The following is a 25229-nucleotide window of genomic DNA, read 5'->3' as shown; positions in this document are numbered from 1 at the left end:
CTGACCCTTTAAATTAGATAACACTGAACTGAATTTCTTAATGGGCACCCAAAACAATAAAGAGCATATTTACAGTGCCTGGAGATTACCATTTAAGTATTATTAAAGTAGTGATTATTACTGGTTATTACTGATAATTATAATCATATTAGAAGGGACTTCTGGAGGTCATTTATTTCCACAGTTTGCTCATGGCAGGGTGAACTTTAAAGTTAGATGAGGTTGTTGAGGGTCATATCCAGCTGAAACCAGCTGCTGCTTGCTAATGTGGTTAATGCTCCTTAGACTTAATGCTTCTGTTATGTGCTTTTTTCAGTCTTTGGTAAAGAGCAGATCTTTTTCTCATCTCCTCTATTCATGGCCTGTATTTCCATCCAGATTACAGGTTTTTTGATAAAGGTCTTTCTTCATATCTTTGAATGTTTTTTTAAATGGCGATGACTTGAAATGTTTTATCTGAAAAGGTAGGTGAGATGTCCAAGTCCAAGAATGTTGGATGTCATTCCCACATGTACATTGGAGCAGATGAGTCATCCCTTGAACAGACACTGGGAAGATTCATTTAGCAGCTAGTTATTCTTTCACAGCAACCTGTGAAAATATTTCTAGTCCTTGGTGATTACCACCAAGTGCTTTATTTATAGAGAAGTTGACTAGATAAACCAATCTTTTCCAGAACAGTTCCATGCCTGGAAACTCCACTTTGTAATTAGAGTCATTATTTACCAGAATAACAAATGCGTCTTGGGGTAGGTATTCTATACTTTGTGCTATTTCAATCTACTGTAAAATATTCCATGACAGTTATTCTGGGCAAGCAAGGCTAAGAAATGTGAAAAAGAGTTTCTAAATGTATGTTTGAGTGTTATTATTTAAAAGTGAAGCTACTGTAGGCATCTTTAACAGTGGAGGTATGCAAGCTGTGTGACTGAGAAAAAAATCAATATGACATTTTAAATTTGGATAGGATATTTTTGCATTTTTAGTTACTATTGTTCCAAAGCCAATTATATGTAGAAAGTAACTACTGGAAAAAATTTAATTTTCATGAAGTAAGGAAAAACTTACTGCATTATATTTATTAGATGTATGATAATTTCCTTTTTCTCCTCCCAATCTTTTTTTTTTTTAAATTTCCTCCCTGACATACCGTATCAGAAACACTTCCAATATTAAATGAAGAAAATCTGTCTCAAATATTCACTGCACCATGGGCTGTACCATGGTTTCAAATGGGGCAAATAGGGGAAATGAATGGGGAGTTTCAGCCTAATTCCAACCTGACAGCTGCACATGAAAACAGCCTGTCACCATCTTGGCAGAAATTAATGGGCATTTTGGTTTCTCACTCCAACCAAGCACTGAGCTGGCAGTAAAATGAAAGTGTATTCCCAGTGAGAGGGGCTGTCCCTGCTCAGGGATGAGGGCAGAGGTGATGGAGCGCAGAATTCTCCGCTGCTGCCCGTGCACCTGCGCGCTGCAGCCAAGGGTGCCTGATCCCCTCCTCAAGTGATCCTGCAGGCCCAGCCCACAGACAGTGCATCTGCTGGAAATTACTACCCATAAATCTCTAAGTCTTAAATAATGCTCACTAGTGGCAGACAGGGAGCACTTGTGTTGGCAACTATCGTTATTAATTTAATTTTTAATAACAATAAGGAACCCCAGTGAGATATGCTGATTAAGATGTTTTCTAACTTTCTTTCCATTAAAAAAAAAAAGTATCGGTATAAACTTAATGACTCAGTAGAACTTCATGTCTCTAGCCACAGAAAGCTGGCCTTGCTGCTACCTATTTTAAACCATGAGTAGGCAGCAGTAAATATCTGTTCTCAATTATAGATGCCTGCTGAGGACAGTGGACTTATGACAGTTGTTTTAGGTGCAAATATTGAACAAAAAAATCAGGATCTTTAAGAAATAATGCTTACTGAAATCACTGGCAGATTTAGTAGCTGCTGGAGTAATCAAGCGTGTTTATATCAGATTGTATTCCACCACTTCTTGCAATCATCGTATCATTGTTACGGCATTTCTATCTCTTTTGGTCTTTTGGAAGCTATGATAATCTACCTCACATAAAATTTGCCTTTTAGCACTTTCATTAAACTGCAAAATAAAAATCACTAAAAGGGAGAAATGCTGATTTTTTTTTTTGTCATCACTTTATTAAGTTTAAAAAAAATACTTGGCCAATATTAGGCAATCTTTCTTGGAGCAATGTAGGAAGTTTCATACCTGTTCCTTTGAAGAAAGGAGAATTCTGCATAAATGTGAAGATGTGGTTGTTTTATGGTAGCTCCTCAGCCATAACAGCTTTTATAACTGTTGGAAGAATTTAAATGTAATTAGTCCTTTATGTGTCCACTTGTAGAGTAAAAAAGAAAGTGATCTTTTCAGAGCCTTAAAAAATAATCCAAGGATCCATCTCTGGAAACCTTCAGATATCAGAAAAAATATACCACTGATTGTAACAATTTTTTGGCTGATTCTCAAAATAGTGAGGGCTGAGGGAATTCTTCAATTTAAAGTATTTCCACTAAAATGTTTGTAGAAGTGAACAATGAATTCAAGTATTTTTGGAAAGAAACATTTAGGTACCTTCTCATGAAAAAAAGAATTACTTTGTTGATAGTTTGCAGGGGTTGTGTTGTTATTTTATATTTGGACTGGTTCTGCTTTTTCCTATAAAAATGTTGAAATTGTCTCATCACCTGGAATTACTGTACAGTAATTCTCAACTGATGAACAGTAAATCATGATTTGTTTTTTTAAATCACTATGCTGATTTGGAAACCCCATTCTTTGTTTTAGTCTCTGAAATAAACTGATTCTATGTCGTAAGGAACAGAAAGGAAAAGATGAGAGGGGAACATAGAAATGGATTTTTTCCTGGCAATTTCTCCCCAAGTTTTATAGATAATTAGATTTTAAAATATCTTTTTGGGTCTCATCTACTCTCTATACACTTCCTTGAGCAACTGAGCTCAACTTGCATATAGCAAGTGCCATGTGCTTTGCATGGGTACCATGGTATATACTGGAATTTTGATATCTTATTTTCTAGAGTATCCTATCACTGGATTATTTATTAATGGTTATATGAACGGAGTAGTCCTCTGTATATTGCAGCAAATCAAAAAGCATGTGGTCACTATGTGATTGATAGCCTGATTTAAACTAACTCAAGATGATGGTGGAAAACTAGAAAGAGAAATGAGAAACAACTCTAAACTGTCAGTGTCTGTGTCTGAGACTGCTGAGCACAGCTCTTCTTATCTGTTAAAATTGGTGGATCTGGCAAAACCAAAACTGTAACAAAGGCTCCCCCAAATCCCACCCCAAGGACCTGGCAGTGCTCCCTGGGGCAGCACTGGTGGTTTCTGACCCTGCCCTCGAAATCACTTGATTTATTGATGTATTTGTCACAGCAATTTTAGCAAAGAGGTGGTTTCTGCTCTGTGCTGGGCTCAGTTCTGCTTCCTCACCTTCAGGGGTCACACCCTAGCTATACAGCAGGAAACTGGCTTTTTTGGGACTCCTAGCAGGTACAAGTACCTGTAATGGAATTATTTGGAATGTAAATTTCTCTCAGATCCAGTATTACATGAGCACATCATACCACAAAGGCCTTTGTATTTTCTTTCAGCTCAGAAATGTTTTAAGAGAGTGTAAAATCTATTTTTTAAAGCAAAAGATTCCAAGAGCTTCAGAGCATTAAAGGAGGGAAAACAAATACTGGCTGGATATTATATTCAGTTATCTAGATAAGGTGATTGCCTTAGACTGGAAGCCTGATTAAGAATATTAATCATTAGAAGGTCAGATTTGGATAAAATTAAATTGAAATGAGAACATTTTGCTTATATGTCCAAAATAACAGATACAGTCTGAAGACGATATTTGAATGTTTTAAGGAGATAAATATCTTAATGGTCCCTCAAGAGTACAGCTTTCTGTAAAACCTGACCTCAAATAATAATAGAAAAATAATGTACAACCTAGTTATGCATGTTTGTGTCCTGCTGACATGTGCTGGGTATAGACTCTAGTCAAGAGCTTGGCATGGTAATGGCTTTGCTCACACGACTGAAGATTTAATAAGAGAACTTCTTGGTTACTGCAAAAGGGCAAAATCAGGTCCAAAATACATTGTGTTGTTATTAAAAAAGAAAAAAATCCACTAGTATTTGCTCTCACCACCTTTTAAGATATATATTTACCACATTAGAGTTTCATTACAAATGTGAAAAACAAATAAAGATATGCTCATCCAGACACTATTTTAGCTCCAGAAAAATACCTAAGAGATTTTTCAAGGTTAAGAAAACAATAAAATAAGAAAGTGCTCATTCAGTCTTATTTTTCTTTTTTTTTTAACTTTTTCATCTTGCATTCATTATCATTAAAAAAATGTTCTCTAAATTTAAAATCGACTATAAGGAAGAACAAAACCATAGAGAACAAAGCAGAAAATACTGTTTGGTTATTGTGATTGCATCTTGCACTTGGGTGCATGGTCTGTCTCTAAACTCTGACTCATCTGCCAGCAGCAGGCTTTAAGGTGATAATCACCCACACAGAGCTATTTGCACATCATGTCTATCTTATCCTCTATCTAATTATACCCTCTGTAACAAACTGTTTAGCATAATTAGTGGAGTTATGTTTTACAGAAAAAAAGAAGCAATAGTTTAGAAGACTCGACTTTTTGAAGGCATACATGTACAGATTAGTAATGTTGGTATTTGGCCACAATAAGGAACATTTTGGTGCACTGGTCTATGTAAAATTGTACAATCATTATTTTAGCAAGTAAAATAATGCACTTCTCAGAATATTTACATACTGTATAAAGGCATTTATTAAAATTATGAAATGGTTTTGGGACTCATTAATTGCTAACACTTTCACCAGTATTTTTTCAGACATGGCTGAAAAATGCTGAAAGAGCCAGCATTGTAATCAAGAATGCTGGAAATGATCAGAGAACCTATTATTCAACTGATAGACAACAGCAGGTACAAATGACCTTAATGGGAAAGCTCTGGGGTTTTTTTTTGGTTTGCTTTGTTTTCTTCTAGATGATCAGAAAGGATGTTTACTAATGACCACTGTTTTTTTGTGTTCAAATTTTAGTGCTAAGCTGCTTTAATACAAAATCCTTTGAGGTAAAAAAAGGAAAATGGAGAATAATACATATATGTGCACACAGGTGAATGTATTTTATTCTTTGCTGGCTTTCATTGCAGTCTCAAAAAAGTGTTAAATGAACATTGCTTGAGGTGGCATCTTTTTTGAATGCTTGAAGTTTAGTTTCTAACCCCCCTGCCCCAACCCCATCCTCTATAACTTATAAACTGGAAAAAGCTGGGAGCACACAAAAGCCAATACCCCCCTGTAGGTGTTTGCTGCCAGGCAAAATGAAACCCAAACTGTATCTCCCAAGGGTTACTTCCTGCCCCCAGATGGGGAAGAACTCTGCTGATATGAAAACAAATACTGTGTTAGCATAGACAAAACAAAAATCATGCAGAATCCATTAAAGCAGCCACAACTAATTAATCTTGTTTGGTTTTGTGTGTTAATTGGACCTCTGTTAAATTCTCTTTGAGAACAGGATAAATTTGTGGATTCTATCCTTGTTTAACAAAAATTCTGCTATTCCTATGTTATAGGAAAGGTGTTTAGAACATTAAGCAAGCAGAGTTATTTCTCCCCTCAGCTATTTAAGAAAAATCACATTGAAAAAGCAAGCAGAGTATCAGTATTTACTTGTGCTCATGAAGAGATGCTCGTACTTCACCCTTTTCAGGTAGGCAAAAAACATGTTGAATTTTACCACATATTATCCCAAGACATTTACAGCAGACTAAAGAGAAAACATAGATTTGCAGAAACTCTTGTATTTCCTACAGAATGTTAAACAGAATTTTCTCAGTTTGTAATAAATAAACTGTACTAATCATCCCAGTGTAAAATACAAAGAGGTCAACAATGCATCCTTTCAGCTCACCATTGTTCAAAAGGTATTTGAGTTTCCCTATTAAGTTTTCAAAGGCCAACATCTGCTGATGCTCAGAAATGGTAGATGTGGTGACGAAGGCTGTATGGAGGGTGAAGTGAAAACACAACCATATAGACCATGCAACACAGTACTAAGAAACTATAGCACAATCAAACTCCAAAGAGCTATTTCCCATTCATCCCATTTCAGTTATTAATGGCAGGAATATTTCTGAGAATGGTGACATAAACTTATTCTCTTTCATTTAGTTAATTTTTTTTTGGTAATATATATATGTATAAACACAAAGTTTTGAAAACAGCACATCACTATGAATCTGCAGGCATGCAAATACCAGAGGAGACACTAGAGCAGGCAAATGACATTATTAAGATTGGAGGCTTTCATTTGCACATTATTGTCATTGATGCTGTTTTTCTATTTAAAGCAGAAAACAGATGCTGTGGCATTCAGCTGCTAACGCTGCTCGCACTTGCAAGGGAGATAGTTTTGATGGCATTTAACTTGCCTGTCTAGAGCTTAACAAATCAGTGCAATTCATGAGCTTAAGTAAACTGAATTGATTATAAATTGATAGTCCTGACCCTGCATCATAAGAAGTGAGACAGTTTTATCCAAATTGTTAAAAACTTTTCATTTGGATACCAGGTATGGCAAATTGCATTTAACAACTGTGATATTTTATAACTGTGATTGTTCTGTATATTATGCAAGTTGTGTCCAAAGTATTTGCATAGCTGAGGCTGTGGGGAATATTGTTTCCTTGAGCCACAGCAGGACCCCATTTCTCCCTCCCTGCATTATTGGCAATTAACTAATGTGCCATGACTGTCTGCACTCCTCAGCTGTGGAGCTCAGCCGAGGCTCAGAGCTCAGCTGCTGTGCACTTGGTCTCTTCACGTGTTTTGTTTAAGTAATCATCTATTTCATTGATATAGTAGTTCTTTACGTAACGATGGCATGGCTTTACTATAGTTTAAGAATTGTGTGTTGGTACTTTGATTACATACAGGAAAGCATTTTTTCTGTGAAGGAACATAATTCTATTTATTTTGTGGAGTAAAGCTGAGTTCAAAGCCTGCTAGAGTTAATGCAGATTCCAGCAGATATGCTGCATTTGCTAATCTACTTCATAGAAATGAAAGCTATTCCATTTATAAACTTTTCCATTTGCTCTTTGAATTTACACACACATATACATACATGAAAATTATTGGTCCTATACTTCTGTTATTAGCAAACACTTTTCTTCAAAATGCTCAACAAATATTTTCTCTGCAACAGTGTCTTAATTCTTTGTGTCACACTAGTTTTATAGGACTCAGTGTTCATCTGCTGGTAAGAATTTGATCAGAACATCTGGGGCTGAATGCAGATGTAAGGAGTGACATTGTCTCTGACCACATAATAACAGTAACACGTTAATGCCAGAGAGGAAGGCCAACACACAGCCCCTGCACCACAGGGCATGCTGTCAGAGAAACATTATCTACACCAGAAAGGGATGTTGGGAAATCAGATCCATGAAGCTGAATGACAATGGAAACAATACTGGTTTTATTACTTACTACCAATACTGGAAATACTGGGTATACCTGCAGAGAAAGAAAACACAAAGAAGTGTAGTTAGCTGTTTGCTGTAGCTGGCTGAGCTATTACACCTAAGATTCTGACAACATCTTCAGAATACTTTATCAATACATAGTTAAACTCAAGCATCTGCCATTATGTGCCTAGTCCTTTATAAATGCAGAGTCTTTTAGATTTTTCAGTATGGGGCTGCAGGGACCACTAAAATGCATTGACAGATGGGATCTATACCAGCTCTCTGAACTTCATGAATTTGTTCAGAACAGTTTTGTATTTCAACTAACCAGCCATTAGGTTTAATGCTCTAGATAAAAATATCAGTCATGCATGTATTATGCAGATCCAGGAGAGTAATTTAACCAAGGGATAGATGCATTGCTAACTGCTTTGGCCAGCTGCTTAAATCAGTTGGTACCTTCTGTTGCATTAATTGTATAGAACTATTTCCCCCTCTTTTACCTGACAGTTATCTAAATTAAGCTATGTAAAAGAAATGTAATTGAGTGAAACAATCTAATGCAGTAGGTTGGCCATATTGATTAAGCCTCTCATTGATTTATTTTTTTTCCTGTGTTCATTTCAATTCCTAAACCAAATTAATGCAAGGAAACCATTCCAGAGACAGGTGAAATTTACCATGAGAGGTGGGGCTGTTAAGGAGTAAAACTCCTTCACTGGTAAGCAGTGTAGGATCTCATGCTGTATAATGCAATCTCAAGAACTTGCTTCTTGTCAGGTCTGCCCTGAAAGCCAGGTTTTGTGTGCAGCACAAAACCCTGGATATGAAATCTTTCCTGAAATGCCACTTTCTTAAGATTAAATGCCATTGTTAATGGGACTGTGGCTCATGACTTGGGTTAGTCAGAAACTGCAGATCAGTATTGAAATCCTGGATATTTGTATCTTCTTCCTTAAATACAGTTTGCCTTTTTGAAGTTTTATTGACTTTTGTGGCATGCATTTTGTTGCAGAAATCTGTCTGTTTCTCCATTAAACATCTGCTACACTTCTTTCAACATCTATCCTAAAGTTCTCCCTTACTCAGAGATGGCATGGACCTCACTCTGCAATTAAGTGAAGGAATGTCTTGGGAATAAATGATATTCAATGTAAGCAAGGTTGCAGAATCAAGCTGGGAAAAATCCTCACTTGTGGCATGGCTAAGACAATGCTGAAGCAAGAGAATTTGCAGAATGGGAACCAAACCCAGACTTTTTATGTTTCACCACATCAATCCTGGGACACATATCAGAATTGCAGCTCCTGGGTTTCTTAGCCTATGGAAGCTGTGGCCTGGCAGAGCACCATGGACAGCACCTGCTGCTCACCCAGCCCCACACTCAGACACTGTTTGCAACTTCATTATTTCTACCTCTGCTGAGATGGACAGGTATTTTTCAAAATTTTAGCACCATGAGGTACTGAATGCTAAATGCAAATATCATCATAATAAAACAATGTGGTCATAGTTCTAATAGTAACAAAAAGTGCTTTTTTTAGTGAAAGTAATTAAAGAGAACGTCTATCCCCTTATTTAAAATGTCAAAAAGACAATCAATTTGCATATAGTTTTCCCTGAAGTTTCAATAGCAGCTTGTTTAAATTTTTGCAAGTCATTGTAGCTGGTTTAAATTAGCAGGATTAATTTTCCTTTATGCACTCATGGAACCTACACAAATATTAGATAAAAGACAAAAACTGTGTTCTCACACTCACACTTGTGCTGTGAAATGGTATTTGTATTTCCTCTGGGTATACTCCCCCGCCTCAAACCTCTCTGTCTCCTACACACACATACAAATACCCTTTCCTTTCTCTCCTGAACAGATTGTAGCAAAGGAAGAGGTTTTCCTGCAAGTCTGCTTGCCTCATATTATCGTACTTCAAAATTTTCAATGAATTCATAGTGATAAATGCTTCCTGGGCAGAGAAAAATGAACACAAGATGCCTGCTAGCCTGAGGGCTCTGTATTAACCTTGCAAAGATATCTTCAGGTTCTGTTTCAAAAGCTGTTTTGATATTTCTGTACAGAGTTTGTTAGCTGGTGTGGTCTTCTCTAACCAGACTGGTTTTTGTACTACCAGGTATCCCTGTGTGAGGTGACTGGCCTTGATAGTGCACTACTTTATGCCCTTCTTACTAAAGAGAGTGAGAATGACACTTCTGAGTTTGTCTGGAAAGGAGCTGGTTATGTAGGGCCACGAAGCAGGATCTATTAACACTCTGTGAAAACCGCACATATGATGGGGAAATTATTCTTAGAAGGAGTGTTTGTGTGAGATCTGGAGTTACATATTGAGGCTAGCTCTTCAATTCAGCTGAGCTGGATTTGGTGCAAGTCCTTAGGTAATCAGGCACAGGAGGTGTGATTCTGCTCTCCCTCCCTGTCCGTGTGGAGGCAGGCAAGGGCCTGAGCGCAGGGCTCTGCCCACGCCACCACTGCTGTGGACTGTGGGGTCATCCCCCCACTGCTGGGGACACCCACAGGCTGTGGGATCATCCCCCCACTGCTGGGGACACCCACAGGCTGTGGGGTCATCCCCCCACTGCTGGGGACACCCACAGGCTGTGGGGTCATCCCCCCACTGCTGGGGACACCCACAGGCTGTGGGGTCATCCCCCCACTGCTGGGGACACCCACAGGCTGTGGGGCCATCCCCCCACTGCTGGGGACACCCACAGGCTGTGGGGCCATCCCCCCACTGCTGGCCCTTGGCTTGAGCCTGGTCTGTTACACGGTGTTGATTGTTTCCAGTCAGCCTTGTACTGAAATCTGGGAGTTCTCTGCAGTGGTGAAGTGATGGGGACACGTTAGAGAGATGAAGGATCAGGCCTCCTTTGATGGACAATTCTATCGAACAAGGTACAAAAAGGGATTCAATTTACACCTATTCAGTTGTTAAACCAAAGCAATGTTTAGCCTAAATTATCCTCCAGTTGAAATCACTGGGATGGTTATTAATGGTAATAGATTTATAGTAAAGGGACATCAAGTAAAGCATGCAAAATAAGTTCAGAGGTTGGTACTGCCCCTGAAATTGCAAATATTGCAGGAGAAAGTCACTAATACTATTTATTATACTTGAGGGCGGTGGTTTGGTATATTACATGTTCACTGTAAGTGCATCTAAATATATATGCATTACTTGAGAGGAAAAAAATCTGGTGTTTTCCTTTCGTATGATCTTCTGCATCTGCCCTGTAATTTTCTCATTTCCCCTACTTCCAGAAATGGGTTGTTTTAGCTCTTAGCTACCATGGAGCTGGCTATTGAGATGAAGAAAAAAGCAAATCAGATGCTAGCAAAGAAAGCAAGTTTTTGATTCTGTCTCTAGTTTGTGTCAGTGTGAAATACTTAACACAAAGAAATGGATCAAGCTTTCGGTGAGAAGGACCACACTGCTGCTTCCAGAGTCAGGGCAGGTCATACCCTGCAGACCCTCTTAGCACCTCCATTGTCAGCGCCCACATGTGCTTCTGGCAGGACTCTTAAACAGGAACAAAATATAGAGCCTTTCACAGCAGAGTCAGAGCAGGGATGTTAATGCCTCATCTGATCTTTTGCTAGAATATCTCCCCTGCAGCATGACAGCACTCCCTGCAGTGAGTCTTTCTTCCTTTTGCAGCTCTTCCATTGAGGAATGATTGCAATATCAGATGCTCAGCATCAATTCCAGAACTTCTGAATTCTCTAGCAATTTAAAGCCCTGAGAAGCTCGATGATACTGGTGTCTTGTAATCCCTCAAAGGGAGTGATCATTATGATCATAGGAGTAAACTTTTCATGGATTGTTAAACCTGTAGTCAGACAAAGGATTACACACAGTGAAAGAAAATTCTTTGGAAATTTCATCTGTTTCATTGCAAGAGCCCCAGAACTCCTGCTACTGTTAATTTTGCAGTTGTTCCTCTGTACAGATTGAATTCATAGCAAAGGAACTGCTTTGATGAAGTTTGTTATCCCTCATCTCCGCTTTCCCAAGCGATATCACAAGAAATAAATGGGACAGAGGAAATAGCTGTTGTTTTATTGGGTAACATAGTTTAAAATTTGGACTTGTTCATGTCGTGTTTTAGGGAGTCCAAACCAGTATTGAAAACTCTGTCTAGGAAACACCCAGTGAGATCAAAAGATTTTTTTTTTCAAGTAATCATAATTTATTGATAGAATATTAGAAACTTTGAAAAGCCTGAAACTCAGACTTTTTTTGGCACTTTGAATATCTTAAAACAGACACTTTGCCTTCCCATGCTGCTGCTTACTACTTAAGGACCAGAAGTCTCTTTCATTTCACCTTTTCACTGTATACGGCAAAAACAGAGTTGTTTGAAACCAGTGACATACAGAAACAATTCATTTCTCAGCAACAGATGTCACCATAGCCAGCACAAACAACCAGCTCAGCAGGGTCATGCAAGAGGGTAGAGTGCTGAAGGATAATTTTTCAAGCCCTTTCAAGCCCTTTTTTTTTAAAAAAATACAGCACATTATTTATAATGCATTGTTTTTAGGTATGTACCTGCAATATTTTGCTGGCTATTGCACTGGATACCCAGTTGAAGGAAAATGAGTTTATCAGTTGCAGAGTTTTGCAGTTTTTCCTGAGACTCCTGTCTACCTGAATGTTCTTGATACACTGCAGTTTTGCCCTCACACTAGGTTTCCCAGCCTTTTGTGTGACATGTTCCTGTGGCTTTATACCTTCTGGAAGCTTCATGGACTAATATTAATACGCAATATAAATATAAAATAGGAGCAATATGAAGCTTTGCTGTTTTTTAACTTATTGATTGATATCTTCCTTTTTCTCTTTGAAACACATTGTCAAAAGCATCAAAGAGCAATATTTTATAACTTCAGCATGTGTCCCATTCCTTCAAATCAAGTCATAAAGAAGACACTGGAGGCTCTGTCTAGTTTATGAGTCTGGTTTGACTGAAAAGCAGGATGTGTGGTCCTTTCAGAGGGATCCTTGTTACCTGGATTCCTGACTAGAAAGCACAACTTCTTGGACAACTTCATCTATGCTGGTCCTTCAAGATGGCTTTTTTTATTGAGCAAGTATTTTTATGGGGGAAACTGAACATCAGTGAGGGTAATTCCAGTGCACTTCTGGAGGTGCCATAAGTTTTGCCAGAAACTGTTTCTGTGGCAACTGTGCTGCACAGATGCCTTGTAAGTCTTTTGTCTTTCAGGGAGCTTTAAGGCTGTGCTGCTGAGACAGAGGCTGTACCATGGGAGGGGGACCCACTGCAGGAGAAATTCAGTAAACTGAGACTGCCTGCCTGACTCTTGACTGAAAATAACCACCAATGTTTCCCATGTCCCGGTCAATCCTTTGTTTGATGTTGCACAATGAATTAGGAAAGTCATGTAACAGCTGGGAGGGGGTTCTGCTGAGTGTGGGGCACTTCTGATACAGGTTATTGGTGGTGAAGGGACTGACACAAAGCGAGTAGGCTTTGATGCAGGGCAGCTCAGTGCCGTCTGAGACAGCTCTGTCTGATGGAGCAAAGAACCTAAGTGCCAAAGATGATCTAAACAATGAGAGGAAGAAAAGGGCTAGTGCTGTCAGACACATACAACTGCTGAGGAGAAAAGCTATCCTGTAATACCAAGTAGAGAGAAATCCAATAAGTTCACTTTGTGTGTCAAAACATATTGCAGAAAAAACTATCTATAGAATGTGGCAGCACAAGGGAATGAATGTAATCACAAAATAGTCAATAAGATAGAGTGGAAATATAAAATAAATGCTGTATGGAGACAAATGGAGAAATATTGTTAGTGCCAGTAAACAACAGGGTACTTGCTGTCTTTCACAGGTAAAGCATGGAAAAATGTTTTGCATTCTCCTGAAAAACTCAGGGTGACTTAAAATGGTGAAGAAATAAATGGATAAAGAAAACAGCTTTGTGTCAAGGTTTCTGCTATGACTACAGAATAATCTGGAATGGTCTTCTGCTTCAGGAGCTGTAGCTTGAAAAGGTATGATAAAGTTTTACTGGCCACAAAAAATGGCAGAAACAGAGCAATGGAAATAACAGAAGTTCCAGCTGGGAAAGATTTGGAAATAGACATTAGGCTTCTTGTTGAATCTGAACAAATTTCACAAATTCACAGAATCTCATGAAAGGGTATCTTTTTATTTTGTGGAAAGAAGAAAAAAAAATTCAGAGTGTTTCATTTATACAACTACTTTTAACTGTATGTTATTTAAACATATTCATGTAAACTTCAAACATATTTAAATTTTTAAATAATTTGGTCTTAGATGAAAAAGATGGTCTTTGAAAATTAGAGGAAGGAGAAGTATCAAAGGAACACTGTATTACTGGATTATACAAAGTGCCCCCAGAGAACTGAAGTAATATATGAAGGGAAGGTATTTCTATCAAGATGTTCCAGGAACTATTTCAGAATCCACACCTGACTAGGGAGAGTACAACACCAGGGCTGCATTGCTGATCACACGATGGTGACATAAAGGCAACAAGTTAAGTGAAATTGCACAGGCTGTGCAGAGAGTTTACACAGTAATGCACAACTTCATATGCTCCAACACATACAGCCTTAAATCAGGAAGTGGCAAAAGAAATGAAGATTTACATACCATAAATGATTGCTGCTTGTACCAAAGAATCAGACAACCCACAAGAAGAGAAGCTGATTTAGTTCTGAAGCAGTGCACAGGACACAATTCAAGAAGTAGTTACCAGAGAACCACTTCTGGACTGGAACTCAACATGCTTGTTGAGAAGGATAAAAAAAAATCCAATGCTGTAATATTTAACTTTGAGAGAGCGAGGAAATCGAGGAAGTTAGATAAAAGAAAAGTGAAAAGAACATCTAAAAAGATATGCAGGCAAACAGCATGGAAGCAGCTGGAGACAAGTGTATGAGAGGCTCAGAATAATCATACATAACTCATTTCTTTTTTTGTAACTTATAAAAATTAGCTCTCTTATAAGCAAAAAAAAAAAAAAAAAAAAAAAAAAAAAAAAAAAAAAAAAAAAATCCAAACCCCAATGCCAAAATGAAAACAACAGAATGTAGATGATTTTGGAAAGATATCCTTCAAAAGTATAAGTCTTCTCAATGGAGAAAGAGATGGGAAAAAAAAGCATAAAATCTGCCAATTTAAATATAAACCACAGTATTTTGAGAATCAAATTCCTATGGACACAGAAGTTAGAAATTGTTTTTTGTTAAAACAATCATACAAGAAGCAGGAGGCCCAGAGAGATAACTGGGAAGATAGGCAATTGAGGTATTATTAATACTATGATTAATTTGATTAATTAATAATTCATTAAATATTGAATACTAAATGAATTGTTTTCACTGATGTTCACAACAAAGAAAGAGAGATTCTTACCTCCTGAGGAATTTTCTCAAAGTCTGTTAGCATCTGAAGTAAATGGTATTGAACAAGAATTGCCATGAGGAAATATTGCCTCAAGAAGTATTTTACAGGAACTCAAATATGATGTTTCTGAACTAACTGTTGTAGCATATAACCTGTAATTTAGGTCAGCCTTGAGGCCAGAAGAAATGTTTTAACTGTGGTACAGTCTTAAAAAAGGATTCAGGGACTGATCCAGAGAATAACAAAATATAAGAGAAGCACATTTTTATGTTATCATAAAAGATAACAGAACATGATGTTGTCATGTCTAGAATATCATGTGTAGTTTTAGCTTCACCAAATAAAAAAATGACATCACAGAACTGGAAGAGAAAGCACAGATGACCAGAGATGTGGCATGGTTTTATGATAAGATGAGAGAGATCAGGATTTGTCATTTAAAAAAAGAGTGGAGGAGTGGATAAAGTCAAGTCTGTGTAATGATAAATGGAGTAACAGATGTAAACAAAGATTCATTATTCTTTGTTCTTTCCTTATCTAGGAGACAGCATAGAAAAACATTTAAGGCAAGCAAAATAAAATACCTTTCACTCATTGTCTCACTGAAATTGGAAATGTATGGCCATAAGGTATCACTGAGGTCAAGCTTATGTCAGTTGGGTGTCTCTCTCTGTTCAGCAGCCAGCAACCCCAGCAGTCCAGCTCAGAAAGCCAGTTTATTTCATGGGAACTGAGAAGGTGAAGAAGAAATCCTTCATGCTTCTTCCTGTTTGCCAGAAATTCCTGCTGCCGATGACTGCCGAAGTCAGGATTTGAGGGTAAGTGGAGTATTTGTCAGCTCAAACAAGGTTATGTTTTCATGATGCTATCACCATCATCATCAGCCCCAGAAATGGCTACCTATTATTTACAAAATGTTTTGATTTTTGATGAAACTGTATATTTGCTGATGTTGTTTTAACATAAAGTTGATTTAACAAGCTTTAGACACTCTTTCAGTAGGTGCTAATTCCACTGTTCCATCTGGTGTGTGCTCAGCTGACTGGGAATGAGGTAAAACTCACAGCAAGCTGAATTTAGCTAAAATCAACCTGGTAAATCTCACCATATTTCCCAAACGTATCCTCAAAGTATTAATTCTGTGAGCCACACGCAGTTTTTGTAACAGGCGAAAAAAAGTGAATACTCTTACAAAATGTTTTCCCCTGCTTTTTGGAAGTTAATTTTTTTCTGCTCAGTAAGAATTTTATCATAATTTCATGCCCCCACACGTCATGGTTTGTTACTTGGTCTATTACTCTCACATTTTACTTGATAAGGTCCTGCTTCCTATGATCTTCATTTCTGAGTTTTGATTCTTCACAGCTGCTGCTTTGAAGTCTTAGATAACATTCTGAGCATTGCACATTGCTCCTGGTTTTAAACTTTTCATGCAGCTGCATGCATAGCTCTGTTTCTCTCAAATAACTTTTTCAATAAATTGTTATATCTCATATTTTAAAATGAATGTTTTGCTTTTATTCAGGGCAAAACTGTGGACTCTTTTCTCAAAAGAAGCTAGTAACTTCTCTCAAAAGGTACCCTCATTTTCAGTCCTTTCTTCAAAGGAATTTAAGTCTGTTACTCAATTCAGGGGGATTCTGAATCACTGCGTATTTCACATATGCGTGACAGGGAGAACTGAGGGTCATACTTGTCTTTGTGCCCTCTCCTTCAGCACCATGTTTTATTTTGGCCCAATCCTGTCCAGAACCAGGAAATAGAGCTGTCAGTAACTTCTTGCTTTGCATAATATGGAAGTGTGCTGGAACTGTACACGTGTGTTGTGGAGTGGCTGTTAGCTGGAAACAAGCAGATGTAAAACCTCAGGTTTTGCCCTCGTTTTCTCCCTTCGATACTTGATCTACAAAAGTGCATCTGAATCTGGACTGCAGGTCAACATCAGGGAAATGTTTCCCAACCTTTAGATCTTTAGTTAGTAATATGAAAAATCTGGCCTGAGGTGGTTTTTTCCCTCCTTTTTAAATGGACAAAAAATGAGCAAGGATCTCACGTGTTGAGCTGAGAGTGTCACTAATCTCAAGACAACAAGAATGTACGAATGGAGAGCTGACAGCACCATGGCTGGAGCAGTACTGCAGTTATTCCCATTGTCTTCTCTCATCTCTGTGTGTCTTTTATGTGAAGAGTCCTAATTTTTATGTGCAGTGTCCAGGGATGTGTCTATGGATATAAACATGTGGTTCTCCTGGAAGTTATTTAAAACCATGCGAGAGCACAGATGATGTATACTTATAATTAGCACTTACAAATTGACACCTTGTCCAATTAAACACACCGAGTCAGAAAGAAATGACAAACCTTTGCAAACATTAATCTTCCTTCAGAGTCATGATATGGGGCAGAATTGTAATTATAAAATATCCATATTATACAAAACTACTTACAGATATTAGCAGTGCCCTTAGGTATAGGCAGATAAGAACCAGGGCTCCACGGTCGGCCCTGATAATTCTTCTTGCATTTTCCACAGTCTGGGCCCGTTGTGTTATGCTCACATTCACAAAGTAGTCTTTTGTTTTCTTCTTTACAGCCAGTAGCATGAAGGTTGCACTTACACCTAATTTTAAAAGGCAAAAATAAAACAAAGTGGGATATTAGAGGTGAGTTTAAGCTCAAGTTTTAGAAAAGCATGTCCTATGGCAACCGCTCGATTTCTGTGCTATCCCTCTGGTATTGTTCTACCATGAAAGCATAGCATCACAAAACATTCCTGCAAAGAGCAAGCTGCAGATCTTCAGCTCACACAGGTCTAAAGGCAGAAATGTCACTAAGATTCCAAGATGCTGAATCTAGTTTTCACTAATGCAGCACCACTGAGAACAAATAAATGATTCTTTTTTTTTTTTTTTTTTTTTTTTTTACAGATAGGTCTATAATCTTGCAAAAATTCAAGAGTTACTATTCCCAGGAACAAAACAATCCTCTGCTTATGTCCTTACAGAATCTGGTCCAAATTATACCCTGGGAGCCTGAGAGAACAGACTTCATTTAAATATCCTCTGCAACACCACACTACATAGAAGGAAAGCTCACTATAATGGCGTCTTGCCATTCTTGTTCAGCAAGTATTGTCTTGTTCAGAAAGGAAATTTCTTTTCCTGCTTTAATTTAATATAGCTGTGGTATAGCTGAAGGTTAGACGAATTATTTTGGTAGGCACATTAAGTTTTACTTGGGAAAGAAACCTAATCAAGCCTTGTGACAAAATCATTAGATAAACCAGGTTCTGCATCTGGTCTTAAAACAATTGTATTTTCGTTAAATTCCCCTCTTTTCCTGAAAGTAGGACACTTACAGAATGGGAAATTAGTTTCATAAACAGTAAGGTATTCTCACCTCTTGCTATACTTTTCCAATGGATGTCAAAACCAGCTAAAATCTATTTCTCTTTGGGGCTGGAGAGAAAACTAGTATTTAATGACCCTTCCTGTTTGTTTTCCTAATGACTGTACATCTAGTAATTTACAGGGTTCTCATGTGGGCATTTGTCACCTGTTCCATACAGTGACCAATAATTAGAGCAAAACAACACGTGGAATGGCCAAGTGCAAATTAACAGCTGTCAAGCTGACTTCCATTTGGAAGGAATATCACCTGAAGCAACTGGGCAGATACATATATATCCCCAGGGTAAAACAAGCTTGCAGTTGTCATAAGTAGCTGCTGGAGAAAATTCACAAGAATATGTAATACAGTAGATGGTGGAGCATTCTCCTCTGTGCTAGAAATGAATGAAACTGCTGTTATTTGAGCAATGCTCATTCTAAAGAGAAACAGGTTTGACACTTTTAAAATTGAAATGACCAAAATGTATTCAATATGCTGGACAACAGAGTAATTTTTACACAATTTACAAAATATATATGCTTGAAGACTAAATCAATTGTGAATTTTCAGTGAGTTGCCGTAGCAGAGTGAAAGATGCTTGTCTGGGCATCAGTGAATGACATCTATCTATTCACTAGACACTGAACCCTCCTGGTAAAGGGCACTGCTATTAAACTGCTATTAAAAAAAGTCATGGGTTGTTTTACTGTCCACAGGAATATGAAAATGGAACACTACAAACAGGAGATATATACTGTAAGAACAAGACCAAAAAATAGAGGAGAAAAGCAGAAGAGACTATCAAGTAACTAGAAAAAAATTAGGGAGAGGAAGGGACTGGATTTCTTTCAGGAGCAGATTTCTGTTTCATTGTAGGGACTCAGTGTCAGAGGCAGCAAACTGATCTAGGCAAGAGGAAAAAAGTGGTTGATTCTGAGGAAAAGCTGTAGCACCTAGTGCTCTGAAAGGCTGCTGCAGACTTGTACAGGAACTGAGGTGGGGGAAGACAAAGGTATGTTCCTCTGCTAATTGGAGTAAATATTCACAGCTCTTTTAACAAGCACCTGAAAATAAAGAGTAGCTGTGTCACAAAATCTTGTGCAAGGTCTCTTTGCACTTCTTAGATGCTGTGCTTGTCAGATGTTCCTGAAGAGAGACTGACCCTTCCTTAGTTTTGCTTACATGGGTAAAAGTCTTGGACGGACTCTGGCCTTCTCCACCCTCTTCTGCTTCCATCCAGTCCTGAGTCCTGCCTCTTCAGACATATATAAACATATATATACATATGCATGTATTTATATGTATGGATGCATACACAAATAGCTCCCATATAGCCTCACCATTTTCTTTTACTACCCACTTGCCCTAATCCCTCGGTGTCCTACCTCTTTACAGGCTGCCTCCTCCTTTTCCTGATTTCCCAGGCAAGACAGCATGGGCAGCACAGCTCTGCTGCCTGTCCTGGTGCCTGTTTTTTTAACTCCTTAGGGCAAGACTGCTGCTGAGGAAGTGCTTCTCAGCCCAAGGTGCAGCACCCGCACCCAGCTGTTCTGGGGTCCTGCACAAGGCATCCCGTGTGACTGCAGCCACCAAGCCTCACCAGACAGAGACAGTGAGACATCCTGGAGGGCTGTTTGTACCAGGTACAGGCAGCTTTGCACAAAAACAGCAAAAAGCATTTTTTTCTAGAAGTAGCTGGCAACCAACGTTCTGTCAAATTTTAAAACCCTATTAACTGAGATTTAAAACCTACAGCCCCCGTATAGGCATTCAGACAAAACATACACAAAATAAAGTAGGGACATTTTAGCCACTTAGCTTCCTAAATGGAAGAATTGCTAAATAGATTTTCCTGTCCTAAACCAGTAGAATAATCAAAGGTTCATTCAATCAATGCCTTTATGCAAATCAACCTGTTTATATGCTTTATATGTATTTTTGGAAGCTTTCCCAGCAGAATTACCCAGAATGCTACATCCCATCTTAAAAGAAAATTCCAAGTAATAATAAAAAACTGAAAAAAAAACCCCAAACCAAATGCCAAAGCATTGACCCCCCCACAAAAAAAAAAAAAAAAAAAAAAAAAGAAAAGAAAAAAGAAAAAAAAAAGCTATGTGGAGAGAGGGGAGAGTAGTGCAGCCTTCTAGGAGTATGATTTAAAGAGAATAAGAGAAACAATAAGTTCAGTCACTGGAAAAAAAATAAAGGACTGATCTAAAACTTTTGTAGGCAGAGGATAGCCCAAATCTAATGTTAATAACTGAGCAAAAAAAGAGACAACAATGGTAAATTTCCAAATAATCCTCAGAATGGTTCAAACTCAGCTGTATACACTTTCTAATGAGAAGAAAATAAGGAACAAATGTGGTCACTAAGTTTTACTACAAGACTAGCTAAAATTAAGGTTAAAAGTACTTTTATATTAAAAATGTCAAATTTGACTCAATAAGAGTTAGTTACACCAGGCACAAAAATAAATGTTTAATCCCCCCCTAAACTCAAACCACAAAAGATTAGGTAATGTGTGGTAAAAATTTTGCCTTCTTAGTGTATAGCCAACAGAAAAGTTGGGTTTGGCTCATGATTATTTTCATACAAGTATGAAATTCATACAAGTAGATTAATAGAATCTGAAGTAACTGAACTGATAGTCTTGTTAGTGTCAGCAACCATATATGAGGAGTAAAGAGTGGAAGTGTAAGTAAAAGATGTTCGGAAGACTGAATCAGAGGCTCTGATTCTCTTCTTGCACCATTTTTTTTGCTGAAGGCGCTTGACAGAGATTGATCATGATTTCCACTGCAAATCAAGGACGTGGCTGAATAGTGAATGTCTGTAAAATGCAGGCAGTGCTAAAACTGAAAGAGAACAAGAAGCATCTGTAGAAAGCAAACTGGAGGGTACCATGTCTGGGGAAACCCAAGCCAGTATCAAAATCTGTGGTACATGTGGAGAGAGAAACAGGGAAATAATATTTCATATGCTTTTGGTTCTTTATGAAGGGTGCACTAGGAATTGGGCAATCTGTCCCAGGGACCTCATCAGAATTTACACATGCACAGTCTCAGAGACTTCTGCAAAGAGAAATGTGTGTTGTGCTTGAGGGACAGACTTCTCTGGATGACTGAGAGAGGTAAATGAGCGTAGCGGGGCTGAGAGATGACTAGAGGACAATAAAAAGCCGCTTCTATTTGCAGAATAGGCAATAAGGAAACCAAATATTTAGGGTTACAGAAAGAGGGCTATTTTGGTAAAAGTAGCACCCAGACAGACCATGAGAGAACCACTCTTTTGATGAGATAGACTGGACTGTCAGTGGTGTGAAAACAAAGCAGCACATTCTGGGCTTTAGGAATTCCAGCTGTCAATCAGCTGAGCACCACTGATCTGGGAGCTGACTTGGGCTCCCAGCAGATCACTCAAGATGTGCAATCAGCTTCCTATGGAGGATACCCAAATTCATCTCTTTCTTATGGAAGATTACCTTTCTTTTCTACTCCAGAGAGAAGGAAGGATTTTGTTATCATATATGAATAACCATGGTGATAAATTATTACTGCAAATCCTAGGTACCATTTGTAATTTCATTAACCTTGCTTTGAAGGCTGTTCCTAGCTGTTACTGCTGTCAATCTAAAATACTAACAAAAGGTTTAATTACATACAAATCCTATTTAACACAACAATCCATAGCCTGTGTTGATGCTTCCATTGGCAGAATGTGCTTACTTGGGCTGCTTGTATAAGAATGGAGAAGGTCTGAAAACCTAAAAAACTGGTATCACCTCCAGTGTACTGAGTTCCATATGACAGTATTCCAGGCCCATTTAGAAATCCAAAGAAGAAAGTCCAAGTCCTGTAGAGGGTATGATGTACACACACCCAGAAAGGCAATTACTGGGTAGCAGTGGGTGGGTAGCAGCTGCTGGCACACCAAGTGGGTCTGCCTGCGCAGAGAAGGGGATGACAGAGGGAGCTGTAATCAGTACAGCAGGTTTGAGAGCACAGGTTAAGGTCTAGAAAACAGAAGAGGATCTGTGCTGCAGCCTCTGCACTGCACTGGCTAACAGCTTAAGGGCAAAATCTCATGTAAGGACACAGCAAATGTTAAGGGCAAAGTGCAGTTCTGAGATACAGTACATGCTCACTGTAAATGGCACTGCGGAGGTCTAATGCTTGTATGACTTACAGAGAATGACTGAAGTCCATGATTATAAATATCAACAACTCCATGGACAATTAGGTCACGTATGGAGAGATGTAGGCCTTGAAATGGCTTTCTACCTGAAGGGAAAAGCTGTCTGCCATTTATATCCGGTGACAGTTTTTGCAGACTTTTTTATTATTGCTCCTGGTGGGGCAGATCTGTCAGTGCTGAGCTTGTGGAAGTGAATGCCACGGCCCCACAAAACTTGTCTGCATTTGGAAACTTCCACCCTGATATTTCTGCAGCACAGTGGATATCCATCTTCCCAGTTCAACCTGCTAAGCAGCCTGGTTATAGCACAAGCAAGAACACATTTCCCTCAACGTGCAAATTCAATTCTGAATCACTGGAGATTGATATTGCTGTCCAATGCTATAAACCCTAATTGTGTGGGAGAACAAATTTGTTTTTCTGACCACTCATCTCTGACAGACTCATTATTTTGTCATAAAGCAATTGAAATGATATTTTTGGCAGTTACATAAGGCACAGGAGCGCTCTGGCGCACTGACGGAGCAGTGCTGTTGTGGTGGGAGCCCTGGGTGTGCTGTGCTCCTCACAGACTCTATTTACATACAGGCAAGTGACATTAAAGTGCTGTAAATATCACTAAGGTAATTGCTAATAGCGTGCTGACGCTCTCGCAGGGGAGTGCCAACCAACAGACTGGGGGCACGTGAGGGGATCCTTGATGTTCAAGAGATCATTCACGAGAAAGAAAGACAAGAGGAGCTCTTTGATACATTTTTAACGACTAGCCATATGTTCCTCACTTAGATACATCTTTGAATCATTCTAGGTCATTGCCAAAGTTTAGAAAATTAACTTGAAACCAACTTGGAAGCCTTCTGCACAGACTCTTCGCTTCTGCATGCCACGAGTCGGCTCCCTGCTCCCAGGTAAGCAAAGCCTGAGCTTGCAGAGGAGTCAGTGTGTTTGCTCTTCACATTACTGCCCACACAATGAAAAATACCATCCCCACACAGTTTTAATTAGGCATTTTAAAACACTCTTGGCAATGTTAGGAGCCTTAGTCAGCTCCCCAGTGCTAGCAACTACTTCCAGCACCTTGTTATAGTTGTCCTAAAGGACTTGGCCGTGTTTATCATGACATCAAATGTGTTAATGCTGTCATCTACATTATGCCTCTCAAGCTTACTAATGACCTTGAGGCAGCTTCCCCACTGAGGTTTAGTTTTCTAATGTAATGTAGACAGAGGAAAATTCCACATTACAAATACATTTGAAGTGATACCCCAGCCAGGAAGAAGGATGAGATGTAAATTGAGAAAGCACAAGTCAAAATATACCATGAAATCTTTATCACTGAATCATTATTTTTCAGGTTTAATTTTTTTTTCTCTTTATGAGACAGGTTCATCATAACTTGAAAAACTACATGTACAGGTGAGTTACAAAACTCTTGCACTGTTTGTGCAAGTGTACAAGGTAAACATCATTACTTAGGTAAGTCTGGTTATCCTTTAATTTTCTCTGATAAGGGAACACATTTTTATTGAGCCTCACAGTTTCAGAAACATCATGTTGGCTGAACAATATTATTCATTATATTGTAAGATTTTTCCATGTCATGTCAAAACCCCAAAGTATGCTGATCCTTACTGTAGTTTTCTAAGCTTAGATTTTTGTGGGGATAAAAACAAGTATAAAGGATACTGTTGTGAAGAAATAAAATGACTGCTGGCCAATTTATTTCCGTGGGGATGCAGCAGACACACTTTCATCAAAATGGTAACAAGCTAATTTCTGCAGTCTTGGCTACCAACGCTCACTGTAAGGACTACCCATCTGAAGTTTTGAGCTAAAAGGGTCAAAACCACCTAAGGACAGCTGACAATCAGAAAATGGCATGGCTTGCTGGCTGCAAGTAGGTCTGCTGAACAAATATTCTGGCTCACACGAAGCAAAAAAGTAACTTCACTTTTCTATTAATATTTTTTTTTTTTAGTCATATGAGTATCTCAGGTCCACAATGATGAATGGAATCTAAATGCAGAGAGGGCACTGTGTCTTTTTCTGGACATTAGGAATAAGACCCCTGTGGGCTGGTGGTTAAATGTAGCCACTATAGTGAGAGTAATGAATTGTGAGTCCTTTTTTTAACTTGTTTATTTCTGGAAATGCATTTAGTCACCAGTTTTTTCCCTGTCCTTTTCCCTGAATTTATCTAAAACATCATAATCTCTCACTGAAAAAAAAATTCCTTTGTGGAATAGGGCTACATCAATAATAAGGGATAAACAAATTCAATAATAACAAATATAACTTTTTATAGGTAGATACATTATTCTTTCATTTGGAAAGCAAGGACTAATGGTGGATCAGGTTTTTAAGCTTCTTAAATCTGTAAGTAGCTTTGTGGTTAGAAAAGAAGTTTAACCTGTGCTCAGTAATCCTGCTGCACCTTAGTACCTTAGAATCCAGAGATTTACAGAAGCCTCTTCAACTTTATTCTTTACTGTTTCGTTTTCACTGCTAAATTCGGGAGGAAATTGAATTAGATTCCCACAGGCAGTATGGAAAATTGGGGAAAATAGCTTCTTATTCTCCCTCAGCTGAATATAATATATCTAGTGGGGAACAGCAAAGCCGAGGCACAGAGAGCATGTTTGCTTTGCTTTCT

The 25229-nt window shown here is 38.3% G+C and overlaps 1 protein-coding gene across 1 annotated transcript in view; it reads right to left on the bottom strand.

Moving 5' to 3' along the window:
* The window catches only part of NTNG1 (netrin G1), a gene marked incomplete at both ends in the record, with an annotated part of 140592 nt that overhangs the window by 39244 nt on the left and 76119 nt on the right, over positions 1-25229 (bottom strand). The window contains 2 exons of the mRNA XM_084211833.1: positions 7597-7623; positions 17437-17609. Coding sequence (XP_084067959.1) covers positions 7597-7623; positions 17437-17609 — 200 coding nt within the window. The remainder of the gene's footprint in view (positions 1-7596; positions 7624-17436; positions 17610-25229) is intronic.

Source organism: Fringilla coelebs (assembly GCF_963513975.1).
Source record: "Fringilla coelebs genome assembly, chromosome: 9".
Lineage (NCBI taxonomy): Eukaryota > Metazoa > Chordata > Aves > Passeriformes > Fringillidae > Fringilla > Fringilla coelebs.
This window is presented reverse-complemented; position numbering and strand designations above follow the sequence as displayed.